This window comes from Aquila chrysaetos (genome assembly GCF_900496995.4).
Source record: "Aquila chrysaetos chrysaetos chromosome W unlocalized genomic scaffold, bAquChr1.4 W_unloc_2, whole genome shotgun sequence".
Lineage (NCBI taxonomy): Eukaryota > Metazoa > Chordata > Aves > Accipitriformes > Accipitridae > Aquila > Aquila chrysaetos.
Genome location: NW_024470322.1, coordinates 5,304,059 through 5,327,713, shown reverse-complemented (window position 1 = coordinate 5,327,713; position 23,655 = coordinate 5,304,059). Strand labels below are relative to the sequence as shown.

General features: G+C 41.9%; 1 protein-coding gene and 1 long non-coding RNA gene across 2 annotated transcripts in view; both read right to left on the bottom strand.

Moving 5' to 3' along the window:
* Positions 1-964: 964 nt before the first annotated feature.
* LOC121232980 lies at positions 965-16,368 on the bottom strand. Its single transcript, XR_005931786.1, has 3 exons — positions 16,342-16,368; positions 2,501-2,506; positions 965-1,281 (listed from the first exon to the last, which is right to left on the bottom strand). It is a non-coding gene; the product is annotated as an uncharacterized LOC121232980 (long non-coding RNA).
* Positions 16,369-19,547: 3,179 nt separating this feature from the next.
* LOC115337283 (zinc finger protein 366) overlaps positions 19,548-23,655 on the bottom strand; it is a 34,890-nt gene continuing 30,782 nt past the window's right edge. Inside the window, exon 6 of the mRNA XM_041121493.1 lies at positions 19,548-22,167. Within this exon, the coding sequence (XP_040977427.1) occupies positions 21,659-22,167 (509 nt within the window). The 3' untranslated portion in view covers positions 19,548-21,658. The remainder of the gene's footprint in view (positions 22,168-23,655) is intronic.

The following is a 23,655-nucleotide window of genomic DNA, read 5'->3' as shown; positions in this document are numbered from 1 at the left end:
GTTTATGAAAGAGAGGTCCTGCTTGACTAACCTGATGTCCTTCAATGACAAGGTGACCAGCTTAGCGGATGAGGGAGAGGCTGTGGATGTTGTTTACCTGGAATTTAGTAAAGCCTTTGACACTGTTTCCCACAGCATTCTCCTGGAGAAACTGGCTGCCCATGGCTTGGACTGGTGTATTCTTTGCTGGGTAAAAAACTGTCTGGATGGCCAGGCCAAAGAGTTGTGGTGAATGGAGTTAAATCCAGTTGGTGGCCGGTCACAAGTGGCGTTCCCCAGGGCTCAGTATTGGGGCCAGTTCTGTTCAATATCTTTATCAATGATGTGGACGAGGGGATCGAGTGCACCCTCAGTAAGTTTGCGGATGACACCAAGTTGGGTGGGAGGGTTGATCTGCTTGAGGGTAGGGAGGCTCTACAGAGGGATCTGGACAGGCTGGATCAATGGGCTGAGGCCAACTGTATGAGGTTCAACAAGGCTAAGTGCCACGTCCAGCACTTTGGTTACAACAACCCCATGCAACACTACAGGCTTGGGGAAGAGTGGCTAGAAAGCTGCCTGGCAGAAAAGGACCTGGGGGTGTTGGTTGACAGCTGGCTGAATATGAGCCAGCAGTGTGCCCAGGTGGCCAAGAAGGCCAACGGCATCCTGGCCTGTATCAGAAATAGCGTGGCCAGCAGGAGCAGGGAAATGATTGTTCCCCTGTACTCGGCACTGGTGAGGCTGCCCCTCAAATACTGTGTTTGGTTTTGGGCCCCTCACTGCAAGAAAGACATTGAGGTGCTAGCGCATGTCCAAAGAAGGGCAATGAAGCTGTTGAACGGTCTAGAGAACAAGTCTTATGAGGAGTGGCTGAGTGTGAGAGACTGAAAGAGTTAATGTCTCAAACATTGTGGTGGGGCAAGTTCTGCTTAAGGACAAACTCTGTATAACAACGAACCCTGCATAACAAGGAACCACAGGTGAAAAGAAGCCGATCAGCAACAGGACAGGGAGGGCGTGCTGGAGGGTGAACAGCTCTGTGTTCTGATGTGTTGTTCTGATATGCTGAGCAAGGCAGCTCACCATGTATGGCCAAAGATCACATCTGCAGGAAAGGGGAAGTTATTCCCCAAATGACCCCCAAGCCCAAAGGCTCACAAACTGCTCATGACACCTAGTTAGCCTAATGTGTTTGAGTGCCGAAGGAGGGGTACGGATGATAAAAGGACACAAACTGAAGCCCCAGGGGCGCAAGCCACCCAGAACTGGACCCCTCCGCTGACTGGACCCCTCCGCTGACTGGACCCCTTGACTGACTGAACCAGCGCTGGACCCAGGACCGGTAAAATCTTTCTCTCTTCCTTTTTCTCTCTCTGTCTTGCTCTCTCTTTCCTTTTCCATAATCCCTACACCTCATCCCTTTAAGACATAAAACCGTTAACCAAGTCTGGGACTAAGAGTGGATCCAGCTGACCCTAGACCCCTTCTCTGAGAAGGAGTCTAGAAAGCAAGGGGGTCCACTCTGAACCTCGTGACTCAACAGAAGGGCTCTCCTAATTGTCTTCCCTGAATTGATGTATAGGGTTACCACAGGTTACATGGTTCACTGAGGTAGTCTTATGCCAATTCCTGTAGTGAGAAACCCCGCCACCTACTGTTATGCCTCCCAAGTTCAGGCTGCTTCTGTCATGAATAAAATGTTTAACTGATCGTGTGGTGTCGTTTCACCTTAATTTAGCCCGAGGGAATTCCGAATTCAATACGACTCCCTGGTCTGTCCAGTCCAGGTCGTGACACTGAGGGAACTGGGGTTGTTTAGTCTGGAGAAAAGGAGGCTGAGGGGGAGACCTTATCGCTCTCTACAACTACCTGAAAGGAGGTTGTAGAGAGGTGGGTGTCAGTCTTTTTCCCCAAGTAGCAAGTGATAGGATGAAAGGAAATGGCCTCAAGTTGCACCAAGGGAGGTTTAGATTGGACATTAGGAAAATGTTCTTCACGGAAAGGGTTGTCAGGCATTGGAACAGGCTGCCCAGGGAAGTGGTTGAGTCACCATCCCTGGAGGTATTTAAAAGAGGTGTAGATGTGGCACTTAGGGAAATGGTTTAGTGGTGGACTTGGCAGTGTTAGGTTAATGGTTGGATTCGATGATCTTAAAGGTCTTTTCCAACCTAAATGATTCTATGATTCTACCCAAACCATTCTATGATTCTTTGAATAACATATTGTGTTATATATCCTCCAGGTCTGGATTTATTGGTGGCATTAAAGTAGACAAATTTCAGATCAATTTATTTCACAGGAACTTAGAAATGTGGGCTGAAAGGGCCACTGGTGGTCATTTAGTCCAATCTCCTACTTGAAGTGAGACTATTTATCAGACTAAAACATATCAGCCATGGCTTTTTTAGCGAAGTCTGAAAAACATCCATGGACTGAGTGCAACTCTGGGCGACCTGTTCCAGTGGTGCACTAGTTTTTGCTAGTAAAAACATCCTTTCTAATGCCCCTAATGTACAACCTGAACCTCCCAAGCCACAATTTCTGGCCACTGCCTCTTTTATATCATCTAGAACTACCATGAATTTGTCTGTCATCATTGTAATTGCCCTTTAAGTAGTGATAGGTAGCTATTAGATCACCCCTTAGCCTCCTCTTTACTAGGTTAAGTAAATCCTTCAGCCTTTCTTCACAGCCTATATGCTGTAGGCCCCTGGCCCCATTGTTAGCCCTCTGCTGGACGCTTTCCAGTTTGTCCACATCCTTCTTGAAGGGAGATGAATAAAACTGGAGGCAATATTCCAGAGCCAGGTTTGCCTTATGTGCAACAAGAACACTCTTGTTGCCAGTCCATTCCCAGCCGTACCAGTGCATGGGCTTCTTCCACTTTTCTTTATTGAAACTCATGAGCTACCTGTTGGCCCAATCCTTATATTTATCAAGATCTCTCTGCACTGAGACTCTGCAATTCATTGTGTCAGGCACTTAACCTTTGTTAGTGCCACATTTCAATTGTGTTGCTCAAAATGTTTCTTTGTGTCTCGAGATCTCCTCCTTTGAAGCCCCCACAGATCCATCACTATTGATTTAAACTTCCTCCCATCCACGTGTTAAATAATCTCACATGGTTAATGTCATACATGGGGACACTGAATAAACAGAATGTATAAATCATTGCTCTTCACCGGTTTTGTTGGTGTTGGGGAAAGAAAACAAATAACCCCATTCCCATACTGAGACCCATACTGTTTAACATCTTTGTTAATGACCTGGACGATAGGAAGTTCACCCTCAGCAAGCCTGCAGATGATACCAAGACAGAGGAGTGGCTGATATGCTGGAGGGCATGCTGAGAGGGACCTGAAATTCTCAACAGGCGGGAGAAATAGGGTAACAGGAACCTCAGATCGTTCAACAAGGACAAGTCCAATGTCCTGGTATGGAATAACCTCATGCAACACTACAGAGAGGGGGATGAGTGGTTGGAAATTAACTTTGCAGAGAATATTTAAGTGCTGTCTACAACTGCCTCATGGGAAGATATAGAGAAGACAGAGACAGACTCTTCCTGGAAGTGCACAGTGACAGAACAGGACACAACAGGCACAAGTCGAAACACAGGAATAAGAAACAATTCTTATTGGTGGTCAAGCACTGGAACAGGTTGCCCAAAGAGACTGGAGTCTCCATCCTTGGGAGATATTCAAAACTCATCTGGTCAATATCCTGAGCAATCTGATCTAGTTGGACCCATTTTGAACAGGAGGTTGGACTAGATGACCTCCAGAGGTCCCTTCCAACCTTTATTCTGTGATTCTCTGATTCTATAAATATGGTGTCCTCTTCAGCTGCTGAAGTTATTAATACAACAAATCTATTTTCCTTTGTCAGTCAGCCAAGTTGCAATTTCCATGGTAACAAGGGGAATTCCTTTTTCTCAATTTTCCCTACTTGTTAGATTAATTACCATATTTTAAGAAGGAAGACCTAACTGAAGGTGGAGGACTTCTCGATTACTACAGGATTATCTTTTTTTCCCCATGCTGTTACTCTATCAGATGGGGATTTTGGAAGACAATGTTCAGCAAGTTGTCTCCATAGTGGCTGTTGGTTTCCGTAAAAAATGTGGAGAGACATTTATTCTTCTGCATGTTGCTTAGAGCACAGAAGTAGCCAAAGAAAAGGAAACTACTCTCATCTGCTTTACCAGAGTCTGATTAGCAACCTCTCACATGAGAACAACACAACTTCAGATGAGTTATTCCTGGTTTTCACCATAAGTAGGCAGTCCAGTTCATCATAAGAAGGCAATCAAGTTATATTCCTGGGTTTAAAAACCACTAATAAGAACCAACAAATAGTAAAACATTTAAAATGTCTTGCTATGGAGAGGAGCAATTAAGTTTTAGATATCTACTGAAATCTCTTACCCCGTTGCTCTGACTTTGTGTAGCTTAACTGATTTAGAAAGATATCCAGTTTCAGCAGTGTCTGCTGTGCTGTAAAGTGAAGCTTCACTAACTGCTATTTACCTTAATAGTTTTCAGATTGCATCCCACATGGCTACAAAAAGGGAAACATCAGCTATATTTACAATGTCAAGAAAGACAACATTTTTTCCCTTAAGCTTTCATCTTGTTTGCTCCCTTAAAAACACTAAAAAGTAATAGAAAAGAATTTCCTGGGGAAAACTCTGAAACACTTAGATAAAATAGAAGGAAATGACAGTGAAAGAATGACAGGCCTCTGTGTCATGGATGGGGGTGGGAGACTTCAAATTATGAAGCAGAGAGTAAGAAGCAAAGTGTTTCTTCGTAGTCAGTGGCTAAAAAGTCATGACATTATTAACCATTTGTATAGGACAAGAAATGTGCGTGACTGTATTGTGAAAGATAAACAAATAGATGTATCTGTCATGGGCTTACATTTTAAAGAAAGGGGAAAAGTCAAAGGAACAGAGTACTGCACATATATAACCATCACAGCTTTCAAGTTTTAGAGAATAGTTGAAGTTTTTATAAGGTCAGGAGTGCCTACAGCTGAGAAACACTTTCTGAATAACTTCTGTCAGAAAAAGCTGTTTCAAATCAACCTATTTCTTTCCTGCAAAGCTGTATTGATTTCAATGAAATTTTCTGCAATCAGAAAGGGTTTTCCTTCAGAAAAGATTCAGATTTCATTTTGGAATCTATTCTGAAAAAAAAATTATTATTTGATGTTATTAGATGATATTACATAAGTAACATAAGTTGTGCTTGTAAATGTTTCTGGGCACCCGCTAGCTTGTGTTTCTTGCCATCTCTAGCTCTTCATTTGTCTAGTGTAACATGTGACTTAGATTTGGTTTATGTTGAAACATTTTGGGGAAAAGTAGTTGGTATTTATGCTACTTACCTTTATCCAGGTAAGTTGGCTGCTCATTAGGAAGCCAGTCTCCTTGCATAGCCAGCAGAGAGATGTAAGTGTATTTGTTTTCTGTGATGTCTATGGATGGTGATTCACAAGAACAGGAAGAGTACATTTGGAGGGTGAGAAAATTACTACCATCCATTTGCTAAAATGGCATCCTACAAAAGCTTGAGCTCAGAAAGTGGTTTTATAAGACAATGTGTCAAATTACTTTTCAGTGACACAAAAAGGACTTGTTACCCTGAAGAAAGTGTTTCATATCAGTACTGAGAAGACCTCATTGATTTTTAGAATGAAAATAGAATATTTACACTATTGCATTATAAAATAATGTGAAAATATGACAATGGAACCATCCATGAAGGAAAAACATGTAAAAAGATCTTGTAATTGTGAAATCATTTCAGAAAATTCAGAAACTGAAAAACTTGGAAATGTTTTTTTCAGGACCTAGGGTTTCTAATTCTGCAGATATTCATTTAAATTTAAATTAATAATAAAATAAACATCAAACTGCCATTCCCATTAAACTGGATTTCTAAGCTTCAGCCAGCTTTAGGTCCAACCAAGCAGCTTGCTCATGCCACTTTCCCATTGATGACTTAAGTGAACTCTCCTATTTGATTCCCAAACCAGACTAGCTAGAGATATGCTAGATGATGTCCCTGCTCATTGCAGGGGGGGGTGGACTAGATGACCTTTAAAGGTCCCTTCCAACCCAAACTATTCTATGATTCTATGCCACCCTCCCAAGCGGCAAAGCATTTACTAAATCACAGTGTTTGTGAGTCACATCTATCAACCACTGCTGCTAAGAGCAAATTTGGCACAGGGATCACATTGTTATACCCTTCTGTTTTGTATATCATCAGCTGGAGTTATTTTTCAGAACAATGCTGAATGCCTATTACATACTGCTTCAAGCATGTCAGTATATATTAATATTACACTGACCAGCCATATATCATTTTCATGGATGTCATGAAAGGAGTCAGGGAGGTAATATTTATGCTTTAGACATACAAGGTGACCCTCAAGGATGTGAAATCAAATTAATTTTAAAGTAGATTAGGTAAACTGCATTTAATTCCTTTTTGTGTACTGTTTTTCAGAATTAAAATTTATGTAGCTTAATTCAAATTCAAAGGGAATTTAATCAAAACAATTTCAGGCTACCTTAGTACCTAACAATCTAAAGCTGTAGGAATGCTCCACTTTAAATGCACACCTTTATATAAATCAGATTCATCTTCTCAATTCTGATCATGTTGTCAACCTGCCAGTTGAATTCCTGTGTATCCTAACTTGTTTTCTTATAATAAATACAACACTTCTAGGCTGGAGGATGCTGGTAGCTGCCAGGGTTCATAACTGTGATATACTGGTGATCTCAAAACGCAATATAGCTGGCTAGTAGACTTTCATATAACCGTACTGAGAAAATAATTGAATATCCTTTTGTTTAGTAACAAATGAAACAGTAGAAACTGCTACCCAATTCACAGACCAGCAAGGTCCTAAGGAAAGCCTGGATTGTACCAGTCAAAAAACTTTCTCTGAGATATTTTGAAAATGCAGATGATGGGTTCAGACTAGATTGTAAAGGTGCATATGTGTGAGTGAGAAGTGAACCTAACAAAAATGCAGTCAAAAAAATCCAGGGCCAACCAAGGAAGTACCAGCAGCATGGTCCTGAAAGAAATCCAAAGAGGGAGAGAAAGTTCTAATTTTGGACAGGATGCTAACTTAAAACAGATTTGATTTTCTGAACAAAGAAACTGTCTCCTGTTGTTTGTCTCTACTGTATTCAAGGAGTCAGAATTCTGTGTACATTCTTTGTAAATAGAGAGCAACACACCCCAAAATCCCAAACTCTCCAGATGTAACTTGTTTTACATGAAGAGTGTTAGCTCAACACAGAATTATATGCCCAGGGTACTCGATATTCAGTTCATAGCTACTGTTTTTCTAAAATCTGCTGCCTTTGTGTCCTGGTTTCGGCTGGGATAGAGTGAATTTTCTTTCTAGTAGCTGGTATAGTGTTATGTCTTGGGTTCAGTATGAGAAGAATGTTGATCACACACTGAAGTTTTCAGTTGTTGCCAAGTAGCGTTTAGTCTAAAGTCAAGGATTTTTCAGCTTCTCATGCCCAGCCAGCAAGAAGGCTGGAGGGACGCAAGAAGTTGGGAGGGGACACAGCCAGGGCAGCTGACCCAAAGTGGCCAAAGGGGTATTCCATACCATGTGACGTCACATCTAGTATATAAGCTGGGGGGAGTGGGGCTGGGGGGGATCACTGCTCGGGAACTAACTGGGCATTGGTCGGCAAGTGGTGAGCAATTGCATTGTGTATCACTTGTTTTGTATATTCCAATCCTTTTATTACCGTCATTTTATTATTATTGTTATTATCATTATTAGTTTCTTCCTTTCTGTCCTATTAAACTGTCCTTATCTCAATCCACAAGTTTTACCTTTTACCTCCAGGAGCAGGGAAGTGATTGTTCCCCTGTACTCGGCACTGGTGAGGCCACACCTTGAGTACTGTGTTCAGTTTTGGACCCCTCACTACAGGAAAGACATTGAGGTGCTGGAGCGTGTCCAGAGAAGGGCAACCAAGTTGGTGAGGGGCCTGGAGCACAAGTTTTATGAGAAGCAGCTGAGGGAACTGGGGTTGTTTAGTCTGGAGAAAAGGAGGCTGAGGGGGAGACCTTATCACTCTCTACAACTACCTGAAAGGAGGTTGTAGTGAGGTGGGTACTGGTCTCTTCTATCAAGTAACTAGTGATAGGACAAGAGGAAATGGCCTCAAGTTGTGCCAGGGGAGGTTTAGATTGTATATTAGGTAAAATTTCTTTACTGAAAGGGTTGTCAGGCATTGGAACAGGCTGCCCAGGGAAGTGGTTGAGTCACCATCCCTGGAGGTATTCAAAAAGCGCGTTGACTAGGCACTTCAGGACATGGGTTAGTGGCCATGGTGGTGTTGGGTTGACGGTTGGACTCAGTGATCTTGAAGGTCTTTTCCAACCTAAACAATTCTATGATTCTATGTTTCTATGATTCTTTTTCCATCCAATTCTCTCCCCCATCCCACTGGGTGGGGGGAAGTGAGTGAGCAGCTGCCTGGTGCTTAGTTGCTGGCTGGGGTTAAACCATGACACTGACTTTGATTTCCAGTTACTGAACTGAACAGTATGGTAATTCTCCAATGCATGCCACCTTGCTTTCAGGGTTGGAGTTGTCACGACCTGGGCTGGACAGACCAGGGAGTCGTATTGAATTCAGAATTCCCTCGGGCTAAATTAAGGTGAAATGACACCACACGATCAGTTAAACATTTTATTCATGACAGAAGCAAACTGAACTTGGGAGGCGTAACAGTAGGTGGCGGGGTTTCTCACAACAGGAATTGGCATAAGACTACCTGTCCTGGTTTCAGCTGGGATAGAGTTAACTGTCTTCCTAGTAGCTGGTACGGTGCTATGTTTTCAGTTCAGTATGTGAAGAATGTTGATAACACTGATGTTTTCAGTTGTTGCTAAGTAGTGTTTAGACGAATGTCAAGGATTTTTCAGCTTCTCATGCCCAGCCAGCGAGAAAGCTGGAGGGGCACAAGAAGTTGGCACAGGACACAGCCAGGGCAGCTGACCCAAATTGGCCAACGGGGTATTCCATACCATGTGATGCCACATCTAGTGTATAAACTGGGGGGAGTGGGGGCGGGGGATCGCCGCTCGGGGACTAGCTGGGTGTCGGTCAGCGGGTGGTGAGCAATTGCACTGCGCATCATTTGTACATTCCAATCCTTTCATTATTGCTGTTGTCATTTTATTAGTGTTATCATCATTAGTTTCTTCTTTTCTGTTCTATTAAACCATTCTTATCTCAACCCATGAGTTTTGCTTCTTTTTCCGATTTTCTCCCCCATCCCACTGGGTGGGGGGGAGTGACTGAGCGGCTGCGTGGTGCTTAGTTGCTGGCTGGGGTTAAACCATGACACTACCTCAGTGAACCATGTAACCTGTGGTAACCCTATATATCAATTCAGGGAAGAAGGAGAGCCCTCCTGTTGAGTCACGAGGTTCAGAGCTGACCCCCTTGCTTTCTAGACTCCTTCTCAGAGAAGGGGTCTAGGGTCAGCTGGATCCACTCTTAGTCCCAGACTTGGTCAACAGTTTTATGTCTTAAAGGGATGAGGTATAGGGATTGTGGAAAAGTAAAAAGAAAGAGAGAACAAGACAGAGAGAGAAGAGAAAGATTTCACCAGTCCTGGGTCCAGTGTTGGTTCAGTCAGCCGAGGGGTCCAGTCAGCGGAGGGGTCCAGTTCTGGGTGGCTTGCGCCCCTGGGGCTTCAGTTTGTGTCCTTTTATCATCCGTACCCCTCCTTCGGCACTCAAACACATTAGGCTAACTAGGTGTCATGAGCAGTTTGTGAGCCTTTGGGATTTGGGGGTCGTTTGGGGAGTAACTTCCCCTTCCCTGCAGATATGATCTTTTGTTACGCATGGTGAGCTGCCCTGCTCAGCATATCATAACAGCACATCAGAACATGGACCTGTTCACCGTCCAGCACGCCCGCCCTCCCTGTCCTGTTTCTGCCCTCCCTGTCCTGTTGCTGCCCTCCCTGTCCTGTTGCTGAAGGGTGCTGATCGGCTTCTTTTCACCTGTGGTTACTTGTTATGCAGAGGTTATGCAGTTCACCTTTAAGCAGAACTTGCCTCACCACAATGTTTGAGACATTAACTCTTTCAGTCTCTCACAGGAGTGTAAACCAGTCCCACAGCTACACTCATGATACAATGGTGTAACAAACAGTGATAATGAGTAAAAATTATGAGAGTGTGAGGGTATGAGGGGTCACAGAACATCCTTGTTTCAGTTAGAATCTAATATATAAGCTTCCCATTGCTTTCCTCCTCCTACTCCAAACCTGTCCTTCCCCTTCAGATAATTAGCTAAGGAGAGACTTATACAAACACGTGGCTTGTATTGGTGCCTTGGTGTTTTTAGGTGGGACAAATAATTCTTCTAACTTACCGTTTTCCCAGAAGAATATTGTGCATCAGCTCAAGTGATCAGACTAATGAAACCCATTGCAGGCTGGTGTAGCCTTTTTTTTTATAGGATTAAGACTTTCCATGAGGACAGAAAGGGAGAGGAGGAAAGTGATGTCACATAATGAGTTTAACCCTCAGATGACGAAGCCCTTTCTAATAAGTTAGCATTCTTGACGGCAAGATGAATGTAATCAGACTCTGCAGTGGCATCTTGAATTATGATTTAGATTGCCACCTCCAGTGACCCATTTTATTTACCAATGATTTCCAGATCACACATTTACACCTGAATATGGGGTAAGTGCTGCTATTAGAGCTGTAATAGCAATTGCAAGAACTGCTTTCTGTCTTTCCAGGTTTTGCCATGGGTAATTATGTTTTTTGCTGCTGGGTAGCACAATGAAGCTGAAATACAGCCTTGGGTCAAGACCCATATCTTTACAGGGTCAAATTATTCTTTATCTAACTCAGTATCTTTGACTGCCTGCACTGCTGCTCAGGCAGAAGAAGAAGGAAGTTTGCATGTCAGGAAGATTGCTTCCTATTGCAGCATGAATAACCCAACTGGTAGCAAGTTGGCTATGTGCCATTCAAAATTGAACAGCCAAGTCAAACTGGGTCAGAGTTGCGCTTTACTTGGGTAATGCTGTCTAGTCAGACACTGGCGCAGGAGCATTTTCAGATCAGTCTGCTCAGCCATGGGAGGAGGAAGAGAGAGCAAAGGAAGTTTGGCTGTCAGAAACCTTGTTTTATCTTCTATTGTAAATAACCAACTGGCAGCTGGTCAGGCATTCAAAGTTGAAAGGTCTAGTGATGCCTGTTTTAGGTGCATCTCTTCCTCAGTTAATGGGCTGAAAGCATAAGCATCAGGCAGCAGCCTGAACTGATAGCTAAAACCACTTTCCATTTCAGCTATGTGGTGGACTATGTTGATCTGTAAGTTCTGCATGTATTCCTTACCTATGGGCACATAGGTCAGGTTGATATTGTCATTGCCAGTGGATGAGGCAACTGCTGTTCTTGCTGTCAGGCCCAATCTGCTGCCCGTTAAAGACAGGGAACAGACCTGGGCTGCTGTTTATGCATGCCGAACTGTCTCCATGAAGTCCTTTTTACTCTCGTATGTGTTACAATTGGTTTCTATTAAAGTGAAAGTAAATTCTGAAAAACTTTCCTGTGGATCATGGTTTTAAAATTTACCCTTTTAAAAACAACATCCCTGAGATGGCTAAAGACAAGAGAATTAAAACTTTAATTTAAAGGTGGAAAGTTCAATCGCATCCACCATAAATATGAACCTACTATTATTTTCTTGCACAGTGAACCTTAACATGTGCTTCAGCTGCACAGTTAGGGCAGCATGCAGTTTTGCTCTATATTTTTGTTTGGCTTTATAGTCTGACTTACTTACTTACTTACTTACATAACTACATACTGCTTACGGCCTGAAGAGAGGATGTTGCAGTTGCATCTGTCTAGAAGAAAGAAGAATAAACAAGCAGAGGAAGAAAGGGCAGAAGGAAAAAAGATTGCTGGAAAAGGCATAGAGCACAATATGATGGCACTTTTGAGGCAAGTGATGCTATTCCTCCTTTCACAAAGGAGAGCTCCGTAATAACAAAATGTATATCCTAACAGGACATTATTCAAGTTGCAAAGTCAAACACCCAAAGGTTAGCAAAAAAAAAAGATGGTGTGGTGAGGTGGGTTCTCACCAGGAGAGGATAGCACCTCTATCAGCATGGAAACCAAGTGCCCGCATGAGCTTACCCACCTAGTGAGATTCGTCAGTGGGAGCCGCGAGGTGGAGAGAGGCAGTCAGGTGGTCTGCAGAGAAGAAATACTGTTTCTCCAGTGCTTGGAGGAAAAACTGAGGTTTTGATATGTAACTTTGCTTTAAAAGTGTTGGAAACCTGTAATGAAAAATGAGAAGAGAAGCGTAAAGACTGGCTATCCTTGTCAGAGTGGTTTGTAGAGGTGCTATGAGAAGGGCTTCTACCCTGCAGTGGTGAAGGACCTCAGAAAATGGAGGTAGGGCTAAGTGCAGGGAGAAGCTAGAAGTGAAAGACAGAACTGTGTCAGTTTATGACTGCATTTTTCTCCCCTGATCAGCTCTAGAGCTGGTATTCAACAGAGCTGGCTGGTCCTGTGTGCTGGTTTTGGCTGGAGTAGAGTTAATTTCCTTCATAGTAGCTAGTATGGGGCTATGTTTTGGATTTGTGCTGGAAACAGTGTTGATAACGCAGGGATGTTTTTGATACTGCTGAGCAGTGCTTACACAGCATCAAGGCCTTTTCTGCTTCTCACACCGCCCTACCACCAAGTAGGCTGGGGGCGCACAAGAAGTTGGGAGGGGACAGACACAGCTGGGACAGCTGAGCCCAACTGACCAAAGGGATATTCCAGACCATATGACATCATGCTCAGCATATAAAGCTGGGGGGAAAAAAAGGAAGGGGGGGATGTTTGGAGTGATGGCGTTTGTCTTCCCAAGTCACTGTTACATGTGACGGAGCCCTGCTTTCCTGGAGATGGCTGAACACCTGCCTGCCGATGGGAAGTGGTGAATGAATTCCTTATTTTGCTTTGCTTGTGTGCGTGGCTTTTGCTTTCCCTATTAAACTGTCTTTATCTCAACCCACGAGTTTTCCCACTTTTACACTTCCAATTCTCTTCCCCATCCCACCAGGGAGGAGTGAGTGAGCAGCTGCGTGGCGCTTACTTGCCGGCTGGGGTTAAACCATGACATCCTGAGAGTATTTGTGCTCTCCTGAAAGGTGCATTTCTTAAAATAATTCCTGCCAATGCACAGAGCAGGTTGAAATGAGACCCTCTCTCTTGCATCCACCCAGACTGAGCTTTATGGAAGAAAGAACAATTGGTTACTCGCAATAGCGGTGACACACAGACATAGTGTAGTCCCTTTTTGTACACCTTTTGCATTCCTTTCTCCCACCAGTGGGAGGCTGACCCCAGTGCCCCAGCCCTGCGGTGGGCCACCCCGGAAGCTGTGGTGTGGCTGCTTTGGCCCTGGGAGGCGTTGTGTCCATTCGGAGCTCGTCGCCCTCTAACACAGCGAGGAAAAGCCTCACATCTCTGAAAAACTGATTGCAATGACTTGCACCCCAAGACCAATCTGGAAAGCTTTTGCTCAGTAACCAGTTTGCAAAATGCACCAGTCAGAAGGTATCGGCCAAGGAGACACCTTGGGTGGAGAGGACAGGGCTGCAGGGAGAGGGAGGTGTGGTTGCACTGCTGGCTTTGCCTCTGGGCATACTCCTGCATAACTGCTTCAGAAAGCTGCAAGAGGGTCAGTAATGTGAATATACAATACAACAAAAAAACTACAGAGTAAGGCTTGAAAAACTACATATTTAATGAAATGTTTTCGGAGAGTTTTCAGGTTTGAACAGTGTAGGATCGCTTTCTACTTGCTGGGCAACTAGGCCTCGTCTTCATGTTAGCATCAAAAAGAAGATCTGAAATGAAAGAAATTTTAGGGATGTTTAATAAACAGATTGGAAGGTGTTTAATATTGGTAAGATGACCTATTTTTTTATCAACTTAGATCTCCAAAATGGTTATGCTGTCTTCCCCTCCCCCCAACTTTTTTTGTATGACTCATGGCAATGTGGGTTGAGATTTTAAGGTCAAAAGTTGAAGACATTTGAAAACACAAAATTAAAATGGGGAAAATCTTCTGATGTAAAAACAAATGTTCCTCTCCTTTTGATAATACTGTAATTGAGATGCTTGAGCTGCAGAAAAGAGAAGGTGACAGATTATTTTTGGCAAAGGGAGCTTTAACTGTGCAGTTGCAAATCCACATTTGCACAAAAAGAGCAAGTCTAGGTTTGCTGACTGTGCTGCTTTATGAAGCTGTTGTTCTGGGATGAAATGAACTGGCTAAGACCACCCTTCATATCCTGATTGGCAGGATTTTTTGGTTGCTGTCAATCCAAAGGGATTTTTTCATGTGTCTGAAAAAACTCATGTATGGAAATAGCTGCATTGTAAATATACTCTGGCTGACTAGACTGTTAATTCATGGGATATAAACATATAAAGATAAAAGGGAGATTAACAATCTTTGTCCACCATGAGTGAATCTATATGTTCCCACTGCCTGCTATTACTCACATATTCAGTCCATAATCTGAAAAAAAGTGCAAACCCCAAAACACTAAAATACTTTTCTAAAATTCATCTAAAAATGTTTAAATTGCATCTTGCTTAGAAGTGAGGATTAATGTGCTGTACTCATGGTACTGGCTTTTGGAAATGATACTAAGTGAACCTGGGTCTGTCATTCTGTCTGCTTGTCTATCATACAGAGTATTCTTTTTTCTTTCAAGCATTTCATAAGAAAAGGATGGAAATGTCACTGCAGCAGTGGTCTCAGAGTAGATCATCCTGAACACTTAGGGTCCCCTTTAGAAAGCTGATCAGTGGTCTGTGCACTAGGGTCCCAAAGAGTTAATCAGAGAAAGTAAAATGGAAAAAGAGGAAATATTTTTTTAAATACAAAATAAAAAAGCAGAAACATAGGAAAATATAATTTTCTAGTTTGCTACATCTGTCAAAAATGCATGCAAGTAATCACTTGCACTTACTCTCCTCAGGATGCATGATAAGATCTACACAAAAATTGGTTCTATGTGGAAGCCTAAAAATGCAGAACCAAAGCCTTGGAAAAATAAATTTGGAAGTATGTGATTGTAAGAAACAGAGGAAGCAGGTCAAACCATCTGCAAGTTTATTAGACTCCCACAATGAGACTACTGGGAAATGGAAATGAAAAAGTCCTATATTATTCAACAGAGTACAAGTAGTTGGGTGGGTTCATGCTGCACAGGAGTTGGATCTGCTAATACAATTCAGATAGAAGGACTACTGACCTCACTGCTGAAATCAGGCATGTGAGTAGATATCCTCATCAGGTGTTCATTAGTAAAATGAGTGCAGCCATTTAAAATGTATTTGTCCCACAGCTGCTTGTTAAAGAAGAGTGGGTGGAATAGGCTGCATGAGCATGCCTCATCCCCTTCAGAGTGAAATTAGGCAGGTTTGCTTAACCTGAGGATGATATAATTAAAATGGACTAACTTCACTGGAGTGGGTGATGCTTGCACAATCTATTGTCATGATCCATTCTGCTGGTTGGCTGTGGGGTGGCTGCCTCCCACAGAGTGATGGTAACAAGCATGTATGAGCTACTGTTAGGGTAAGCAACTGTACTGGGTTTGCGTGGCAAGGTTTTGGTAGCAGCAGGGGGCTACAGGGGTAGCTTCTGTGAGAAGCTACTAGAACCTTCCCCTATGTCCGATAGACCCAATGCCAGCCGGCTCCAAGATGGACCCACCACTATCCAAAGCTGAGCCCATCAGCAACAGTGGTAGCGCCTCTGTGATAACATATTTAAGAAGGTGGTGGTGTGAGAGACTGAAAGAGTTAATGTCTCAAACATTGTGGTGGGGCACCTTCTGCATAACAACGAACTCTGTGTAACAACAAACCCTGCAGAGCAATGAACCACAGATGAAAAGAAGTGGAACAGCACAGATCAGCACAGGACATCAGCAACAGGACAGGGAGGGTGTGCCGGAGGATGCGCAGCACCGTGTTCGGATATGCTGAGAGGGGCAGCTCACCATGTATGGCCAAAGATCAAACAATGGTCATGTCTGCAGGGAGGGAGAAGTTACTCCCCAAATGACCCCCAAGCCCACTGACCCATTTCCTGAAGGTTCTGAAAGCACAAACTGCTCATGACACCTAGTTAGCCTAATGAGTTCGAGTGCCCAACTGAAGGAGGGGCAAGGAGATGATAAAAGGACACAAACTGAAGCCCCACGCGTGCGCACCCGCTGGAACTGAATCTTTAGACTGACTGGACCAATGCTGGACCCAGGACCAATGAAATATTTCTCTTTTCCTCTTTCTCTCTCTGTCTCGCTCTCTCTTTCTCTCTCCTTTTTCATAATCCCTACACCTCATCCCTTTAGACATAAACCCGTTGACCAAGTCTGGGACTAGGAGTGGATCCAGCTGCCCCTAGGCTCTTCTCTGAGAAGGAGTCTAGAAAGCAAGGGGGTCCACTCTGAACCTCATGACTCAACGGGAGGGCTCTCCTAATTGTCTTCCCTGAATTGATGCATATGGTTACCACGGGTTACACAGTTGACTGAGGTAGTTTCATGCCAGTTCCTGTTGAGAGAAACCATGTTACCTACTGTTATGCCTCCCAAGTTCAGGCTGCTTCTGTCATGAATAAAATGTTTAACTGATCGTGTGGTGTCGTTTCACCTTAATTTAGCCCGAGGGATTTCCGAATTCAACACGACTCCCTGGTCTGTTCAGCCCAGGTCGTGACAGATGATCATTGTAGGTCCCTTCCAACTGAACTATTCTATTCTATTCTATATCTGGGAACAGCTTTAGCAGTGATCCCTATTTAGTGTTTCATCATTTACAAGTGCTGAAATGACTGACACCCCGCATGTGTTTTTAGATCAGATCTTTGCATCATAAACCAGTGGGCAAACACATTTAGTTGTATCACACTACACAAGCCATAGAGCGTATTAATGGGACCAATTTAGCAAGGGGTTGTGTATGCAGCCTTGTTACTTAAACTGGGATTTTGATCTGTTGAAGGTCTAACGCTGCAACTTGACAGTGACTTGCTCTTGTCAGAGATATCCTATCTCATTAGCATCTAACTAGGGTTGTTTTTCTTTTCCATCACTTCTTTTTGTCATAACATCTGTATAAATTTTGCTGTCTCCATGACAATACTTTAGATATACTGGGCCTTTCCCCACATTTCACTACAGGCATAGAAATGCCCCCTGGGAACATCTGAGAGACTCTCTTTTACTTCTTTTCTGCTTGTTTGAAGACATAAGTGAGCATAGCTCAGTTTTCAACAAAAATTAAAATGACCAAACATATGTTTTTCTAAATTATATTTCTGCAGCTGGCAAAGAGGAAACTTTGAGTATCATTGATATTGAGTCACATGGAAATGAACTAGATCACTCCCCAGCTAAAGAAACATATCTACCTCCTCATGTAGAACTAGTTTATAATCTTCATAGTGGTTTTACCTGCAATCAAAACAAGGAAAAAATAAGAAAATAAGAAAACAAGAAAGCAAAAAAGGCTTAGTTCTGTTTCATTTAGCCTCTTACATGTATTTCTAGTGTTTGTATAAGCCTTCTTGCTCTTTTTAAGGTATATACCTCTGAGAATTAGAAACTCAATACCTCTATTTTATTACCTGAGTTATTTTATAGCCAGCGTTCCAGTTGCTTTCTCTCTGTGTTCAAAAACGTAAAAGCTTAAAATTGCCTCTGTGAAGTCTGATGATGCCAAGTCCATCAGGATCTCATTAAAACAAACAAACAAATCCAAGAGTTTACTTAGAAGTGATGCTTTCCATTAGAAAAAGAAACTATGAGTTTAGTGTCTTCTGCTTATTCATTGAATTATACAGGTATTCCTACTTTCTTAACTTCAATTTTATAACACATCTGGTTGGTTTTTTCTTCTCTTTTTGCAGGATGCAGATCTTTGAAACGTCTTCAAGATAAGGATTACATCTTTCTTTTTTAGCTTGTCTAAGTTACCAAATACCACAATCATTCCAGAGCATTCTTTATGTCCTCCCTGCAGTCTGTAATAATAAAGTGATCTCTCTGTCTCAGAGGACCTGGTAGCCCTTCTGCCTTTGTCTCCTAACTAGTCCTCTTTCATTCATTTAGGCTTCCCTTTACAAGGACCACTCTTCAGTGGTGCTGAGTGAAGTATGACCTTGTCAGACCAGCCCCATGCATTTACTATATAAAATAGCTAGGGTGCCAAGAACTGCAGATCTATTTCAATACAAAGTACAGCAGCATCTCCAGTATATATTTATATGCTTTAAATTAATACAATACATCATACATACTTTTACTATTGAGATAGAAAGCCAGAAACTAAATATTCACAGATAGTTGGTCCATTTTTTGAGTCGGGTCTTTAAATAGGAACCCAGCGTTCTGTGTGAAATAAATATACACCACATCATTTGCAAAATCTGTTAGGAGTACAAAATGTTAACTCTGTTACATCTTGTTCAGCTAAGCATACATGACATTTTCAAAACTGTTAATAATTATAAAAAACTTCTTGGAATAATAAATATAGTACTTATATTACTTCTTAACTGTACACTCATAACAGCAGAGTACAGCAGCACCATATGAAGAGAGAAATCAGAGAATAGCCACTAAACCAATACAGAGTTGTAAAAATGTGAGTGTGGTAGTGTCCTAGTTTCAGCTGGAATAGAGTTAACTGTCTTCCTAGTAGCTGGTACGGTGCTATGTTTTGAGTTCAGTATGAGAAGAATGTTGATAACACCGATGTTTTCAGTTGCTGCTAGTAGTGTTTAGACTAATGTCAAGGATTTTTCAGCTTCTCATGCCCAGCCAGCGAGAAAGCTGGAGGGGCACAAGAAGTTGGCACAGGACACAGCCAGAGCACCTGACCCAAACTGGCCAACAGGGTATTCCATACCATGTGACGTCCCATCCAGTATAGGAACTGGGAAGTGGGGGCGGGGAATCGCCGCTCGGGGACTAGCAGGGTGCCGGTCGGTGGGTGGTGAGCAATTACACTGCGCATCATTTGTACATTCCAATCCTTTCATTATTGCTGTTGTCATTTTATTAGTGTTATCATTATCATTATTCGTTTCTTCTTTTCTGTTCTATTAAACTGTTCTTATCTCAACCCGTGGATTTGCTTCTTTTCCCAATTTTCTCCCCCATCCCACTGGGTGGGGGGGGGAGTGAGTGAGCGGCTGCGTGGTGCTTAGTTGCTGGCTGGGGTTAAACCACGACAGGTAGCTTTCCGGTAACTTTCCAAGAACATGTTTTATAGGACACAGCACAGGATAAACTTCTATTCTAATATTATCATAAAATGTTTTATCCTTTGAGCTGCTGAGCACATAGCACCTGTCTTTGCCTTCACAGACTGGAGGCTGTCCAGCAGCCTGGAGAACTCAGGTTCACAAGGAGATGGCTGAGTCTTGGTGGCCAGACTCCAAACAGCTCAGTCCAAGATTACCTACAACTTCACTTTCTCAGTAAATACATCATATTTCTTTACCCTCAAATTTTATTAACCCAACTTTTGACTTTTCATCCACCTACTCTGTTCTGTAGTGTCTTGCAGAATTCTCTCTGCTGCCCTTTACAGCAGAAAAGCCTCTAATTTAACAAACCAAGTGCCTTCACTTGCCCAGGCTCATTATAGAGTTGCCAATTTACCATTCCTCAGCAAGACTTCTTGAGCATCTGGTTTGGAAAGCATCTCAGTTTTATGAGTTTGTGGTCACTCTTATTTGCTCTGATGCTCTCCAAGAGGATGAAGTTAGGCTTCATGTAATAATGCAGGGAAATGGTATGGATGTGATTTAATATAGACGTGGTGGAGACTGGTCTTTAATTTAATGTTTTATCACAAGCTGAAAACCCAAATAACAGAGAAGAGTCAGATAGATACTTTTTTTTCCACAACATTGCAAGAAAAAGGTAGATAAACAGATTAGGAAGGAGGAAAAAAGAAAATTAGTGTCCCAAAGTCCAGGGGACAGGCAATGTCTCTACAGGACTTCTGGGCCTCTATTCAAAGCAAAATAAGGAAGCTAATCCTTCAAAAATGGGAAATAACTTGGTTATGAGAGCAAATTTCTATAAAGCATTTTCAAAGCTATTAAAAAACAAAAGCAAGGCTGTTACTGTCTGTTCCCAAAATGGTGCCAATGTAAACAGTGTGAAAATAACTTATGTTTGGAAAGCAAGGTGCTTCACAATGAAGGCTGTTATTTCACTTTTAATTTGTCCCTTGGGGCCTCTTTATAAGTGTCTTAGACCCAGCTGCATTATGTTCTGCAGTAGGGAGGACTATCATCTAATCCTTTTGCTTGGGTCACTTGGCACTGCCTCCTTATCTCAGTAATAGTATCTCAGTAATAGTTTTGTTTGCAATTCCTCTGACTGATCACTTACAGTTTTAGATGAGTTCTTTACTACTCTAACATGAATTATCCATGGGTGCTTGTGAATTAGCTTAGTGTGACTATGTGACCGGGCATGGTCTCAAGGCTTCATTGTAATGAAATATTCTCCACTTTCTAGGAAGAATGCAAGAAAAGGGATTTACATTACAAATTATTCCTAAATAGCATTGCCATTCTGGGGACCTCTAAAGTAAAATAAAATCCCTTCTAAAACAAAATCTGATCAGACCTGGAAATTTCAAAATCATCCTTGCTAGCTAAATTAAACTGAACAGATAAACAGCAAAATTACATCATTTTCTGAATGAAATGACTCATTGCTTTATGTGTAATTACAGCAAGACTTGCAAATGCTACATGCTGCTGCTGCTGCTGATTAAATGTATTGGTCTGAGCAGACAGTAGAACAAAATGTCAATGCAGTTCATGCTATTTCACTTGAAGAAGTGCTGAATATTCCCTTACTGACTGAAACATAGCAAAACATGAACATCTCTTGTGCCAGAGGAAAAGCTTCTGTGACCATAACAAATTCCAGTCCTTTCAAAGCCTTGCAGAGTTGCACTTCACTATCTTACAAGATGTTAGCATTTCTTCTTAATTTGTTTCCCATTTCTCATTGTAAGTGGTTGAACTAAAACAGTAACTTCAGTAAATGAAAGTATTTAGTTCTGGGAGTGACAGCACTTTCATGCACACCATATTTAACAGTACTCTTGCTTATACTGTGAAATACTTAGCATTTTCAGATTTTTTGAGACCTATGGTTAGAAATGTTCATATATATTTAGTCAGATAATAAGTCAAACTCTAAAGTATGTTGTTTTTTGATAACTAGAAAATTGTGTATAAGTGTCTACCATCCCAGATAAAGGAAAATAAACTTCTGTACCCACCCCACTGTCTGCTTTTACATCAATTGGATAAGTACAAAAATGTTAGTGTTCAATATCTATTGCATTTCTTGGTGACCTTGGACTGCTTTATTCTTCTAATGTATGTGTTTCACCTTAAAATATTTTTATTCATTTGGCTTGTTTATTTCTAAAGACTACTACAAACTTCCAGGCTTTGGTAAATTACAGTTCATGCTAAAAGCTATCTGGTTCCATTTTTCCAGCTGTTTTAAAATGTCCATTTAAATGCCTATAAACATTGTTTGTTTTTCCATTTTTCTTTCCAGTAATTCTTTCAAACTCTTGTTACTGTGTTTGAAATACAAGTAATCAGAGAGAGAATGGCTAAGTCTGGCCTTTTCAAAGGATCTAAAGCTGAGGTGTTCTTTGTTGTTTACAAGGTCTCTCTCTCCTTGGCTCTCCTGTTTGTCTGAATTTCCTATTCTCTTCTCCAGTCCTCCCTCACTTAGCATTTCTTCCTTCTCATTGCAGTTCATCATGCACTCAGGTTTGCCAGACAGATCTTGAGCCACGTACAGCTTGTTGTCATGATGGTACATGCCAGGGCTGTAATGCTTTGTCTCATAGCAGTTGTCTTCCTCTTCCTTGCATGAGCTTCCCTTGGCACTCTCGCCATCCAAATGAAATGAGATTCCCTTCCCTTGGCTTTTCTGGGAAAGATCAAAGGGTTCTTCCTGTTCCAAGCTTCTCAAGACATTTGCCTGGGACAGAGAAATTCTTCTTCTAAAACCTTGTAGTGGTTTGAGGGGGGAGAAAAGGAACAATTTATATATAGCAAATTTTACTATGTGGTATGTGGTTAAAAAACATGAGATGGCCTTCTATTTAATATTTTACCTTTGTCTTCCACCCAGCTATCACCAACTACTTTACTGTTTACATCTCATGGCATCTCCTTTGAGATGCTGTTAAAAGAAGTACTATCGTATCCACTTCACAGCCAGGTCAGGACACACAAAACTTTGTGCTGTACATGCCAGACACTTGATGAGAGATCTAGGAATAAAAGTGAAGTGTCCTAGCCTCTTGTAAACTACTTTTGCCAGTGAACCTACCCACTTCCTCCTTCCTATTTTTTTTTAAAGGAACACTTTGATCTAAACCATCACATGCCATAATCAAAGTCCCCATTTTTGTACATCTTTTTCCAGAGGAATGGAAGAGATTAAAAACATGTTAACATATTTGTTCTATGGACCCTCTGGTTCAAAGTTACTACTTTAAAATGAAAACACAATCATGTCTCATCAGTCTATGACCTCTGCTCTCCTTGATTTTTCCTCTCTCATCTAGTACCACTGAAAAGCTATATGCACTAGATAGTGCTTCAGCTTGAAAAAAATCATTATAATCAAATGATGATTTTGAGTTGTGCAGTATAAATCTGAGTGTGGTCCTGGATCTAGTTTGTCTTCATATTTGTCAGAGCGTCTCCTTTCTGTTCCTCTTGCTGGAAACCCAGATGTTACCCAGGAGGTATCTGTGGACTTAAATGTGCTCTGACCATCAGGATGCACAGAAGATTCAGACACTGCAGGTATAGTCCATCTTAATTAAAAGAAAGATAACAGTACTGGGGTGAAGATTTCACCCAATAGCAAAAATCTATGAAAGCCACTATTTTACTTCGTAGTTTGGGGTTAGTTTTTTTCCTCAGTAATTGAATCCAGTTTCTGCAGGATTTATGCAACCTCACTAGATACAGCTGCTACTTTGCAACAGGTTGTATTTGTTAAAATGGTTCATGAGCAGGTGGCAGCCTTCACAAACTGTCTTATGTCTGATAAGCCTCAAGGGCTGAAGAATCTCTGTACACTGAAAAGCACTTAGGCTGTCTTCAATTACAAGTAATTGTCTAACTAGCATGGTGCTGTAGGAGATTTACAGGGAAAAAAGAGCCATTTATATTATTATCTGTTAGGATCTTTGTAAATTTTATCCCAAATGTCATTAGAGTATATATTTTCCATATAAGGCTAGGCTGCCTTAAAGCCTGAATTTGAGGAACACCAAGAAATCTTACCCATGAAGGAGTTATTTATCCAGAAAGTCTTAATAAACAAAATATCTTGGATACTCAAACTCTCAAAACAATCCCCCCAATTCCCCCACTTCTTTAGATAGCACTGGCATGTGTGCACACATGAGGGTGATTTTAGGAAGTGTATGTGGTGGGCGGGAGGTAGGAAATGCTTTGCAGGATACCCTGAGTGGTCAA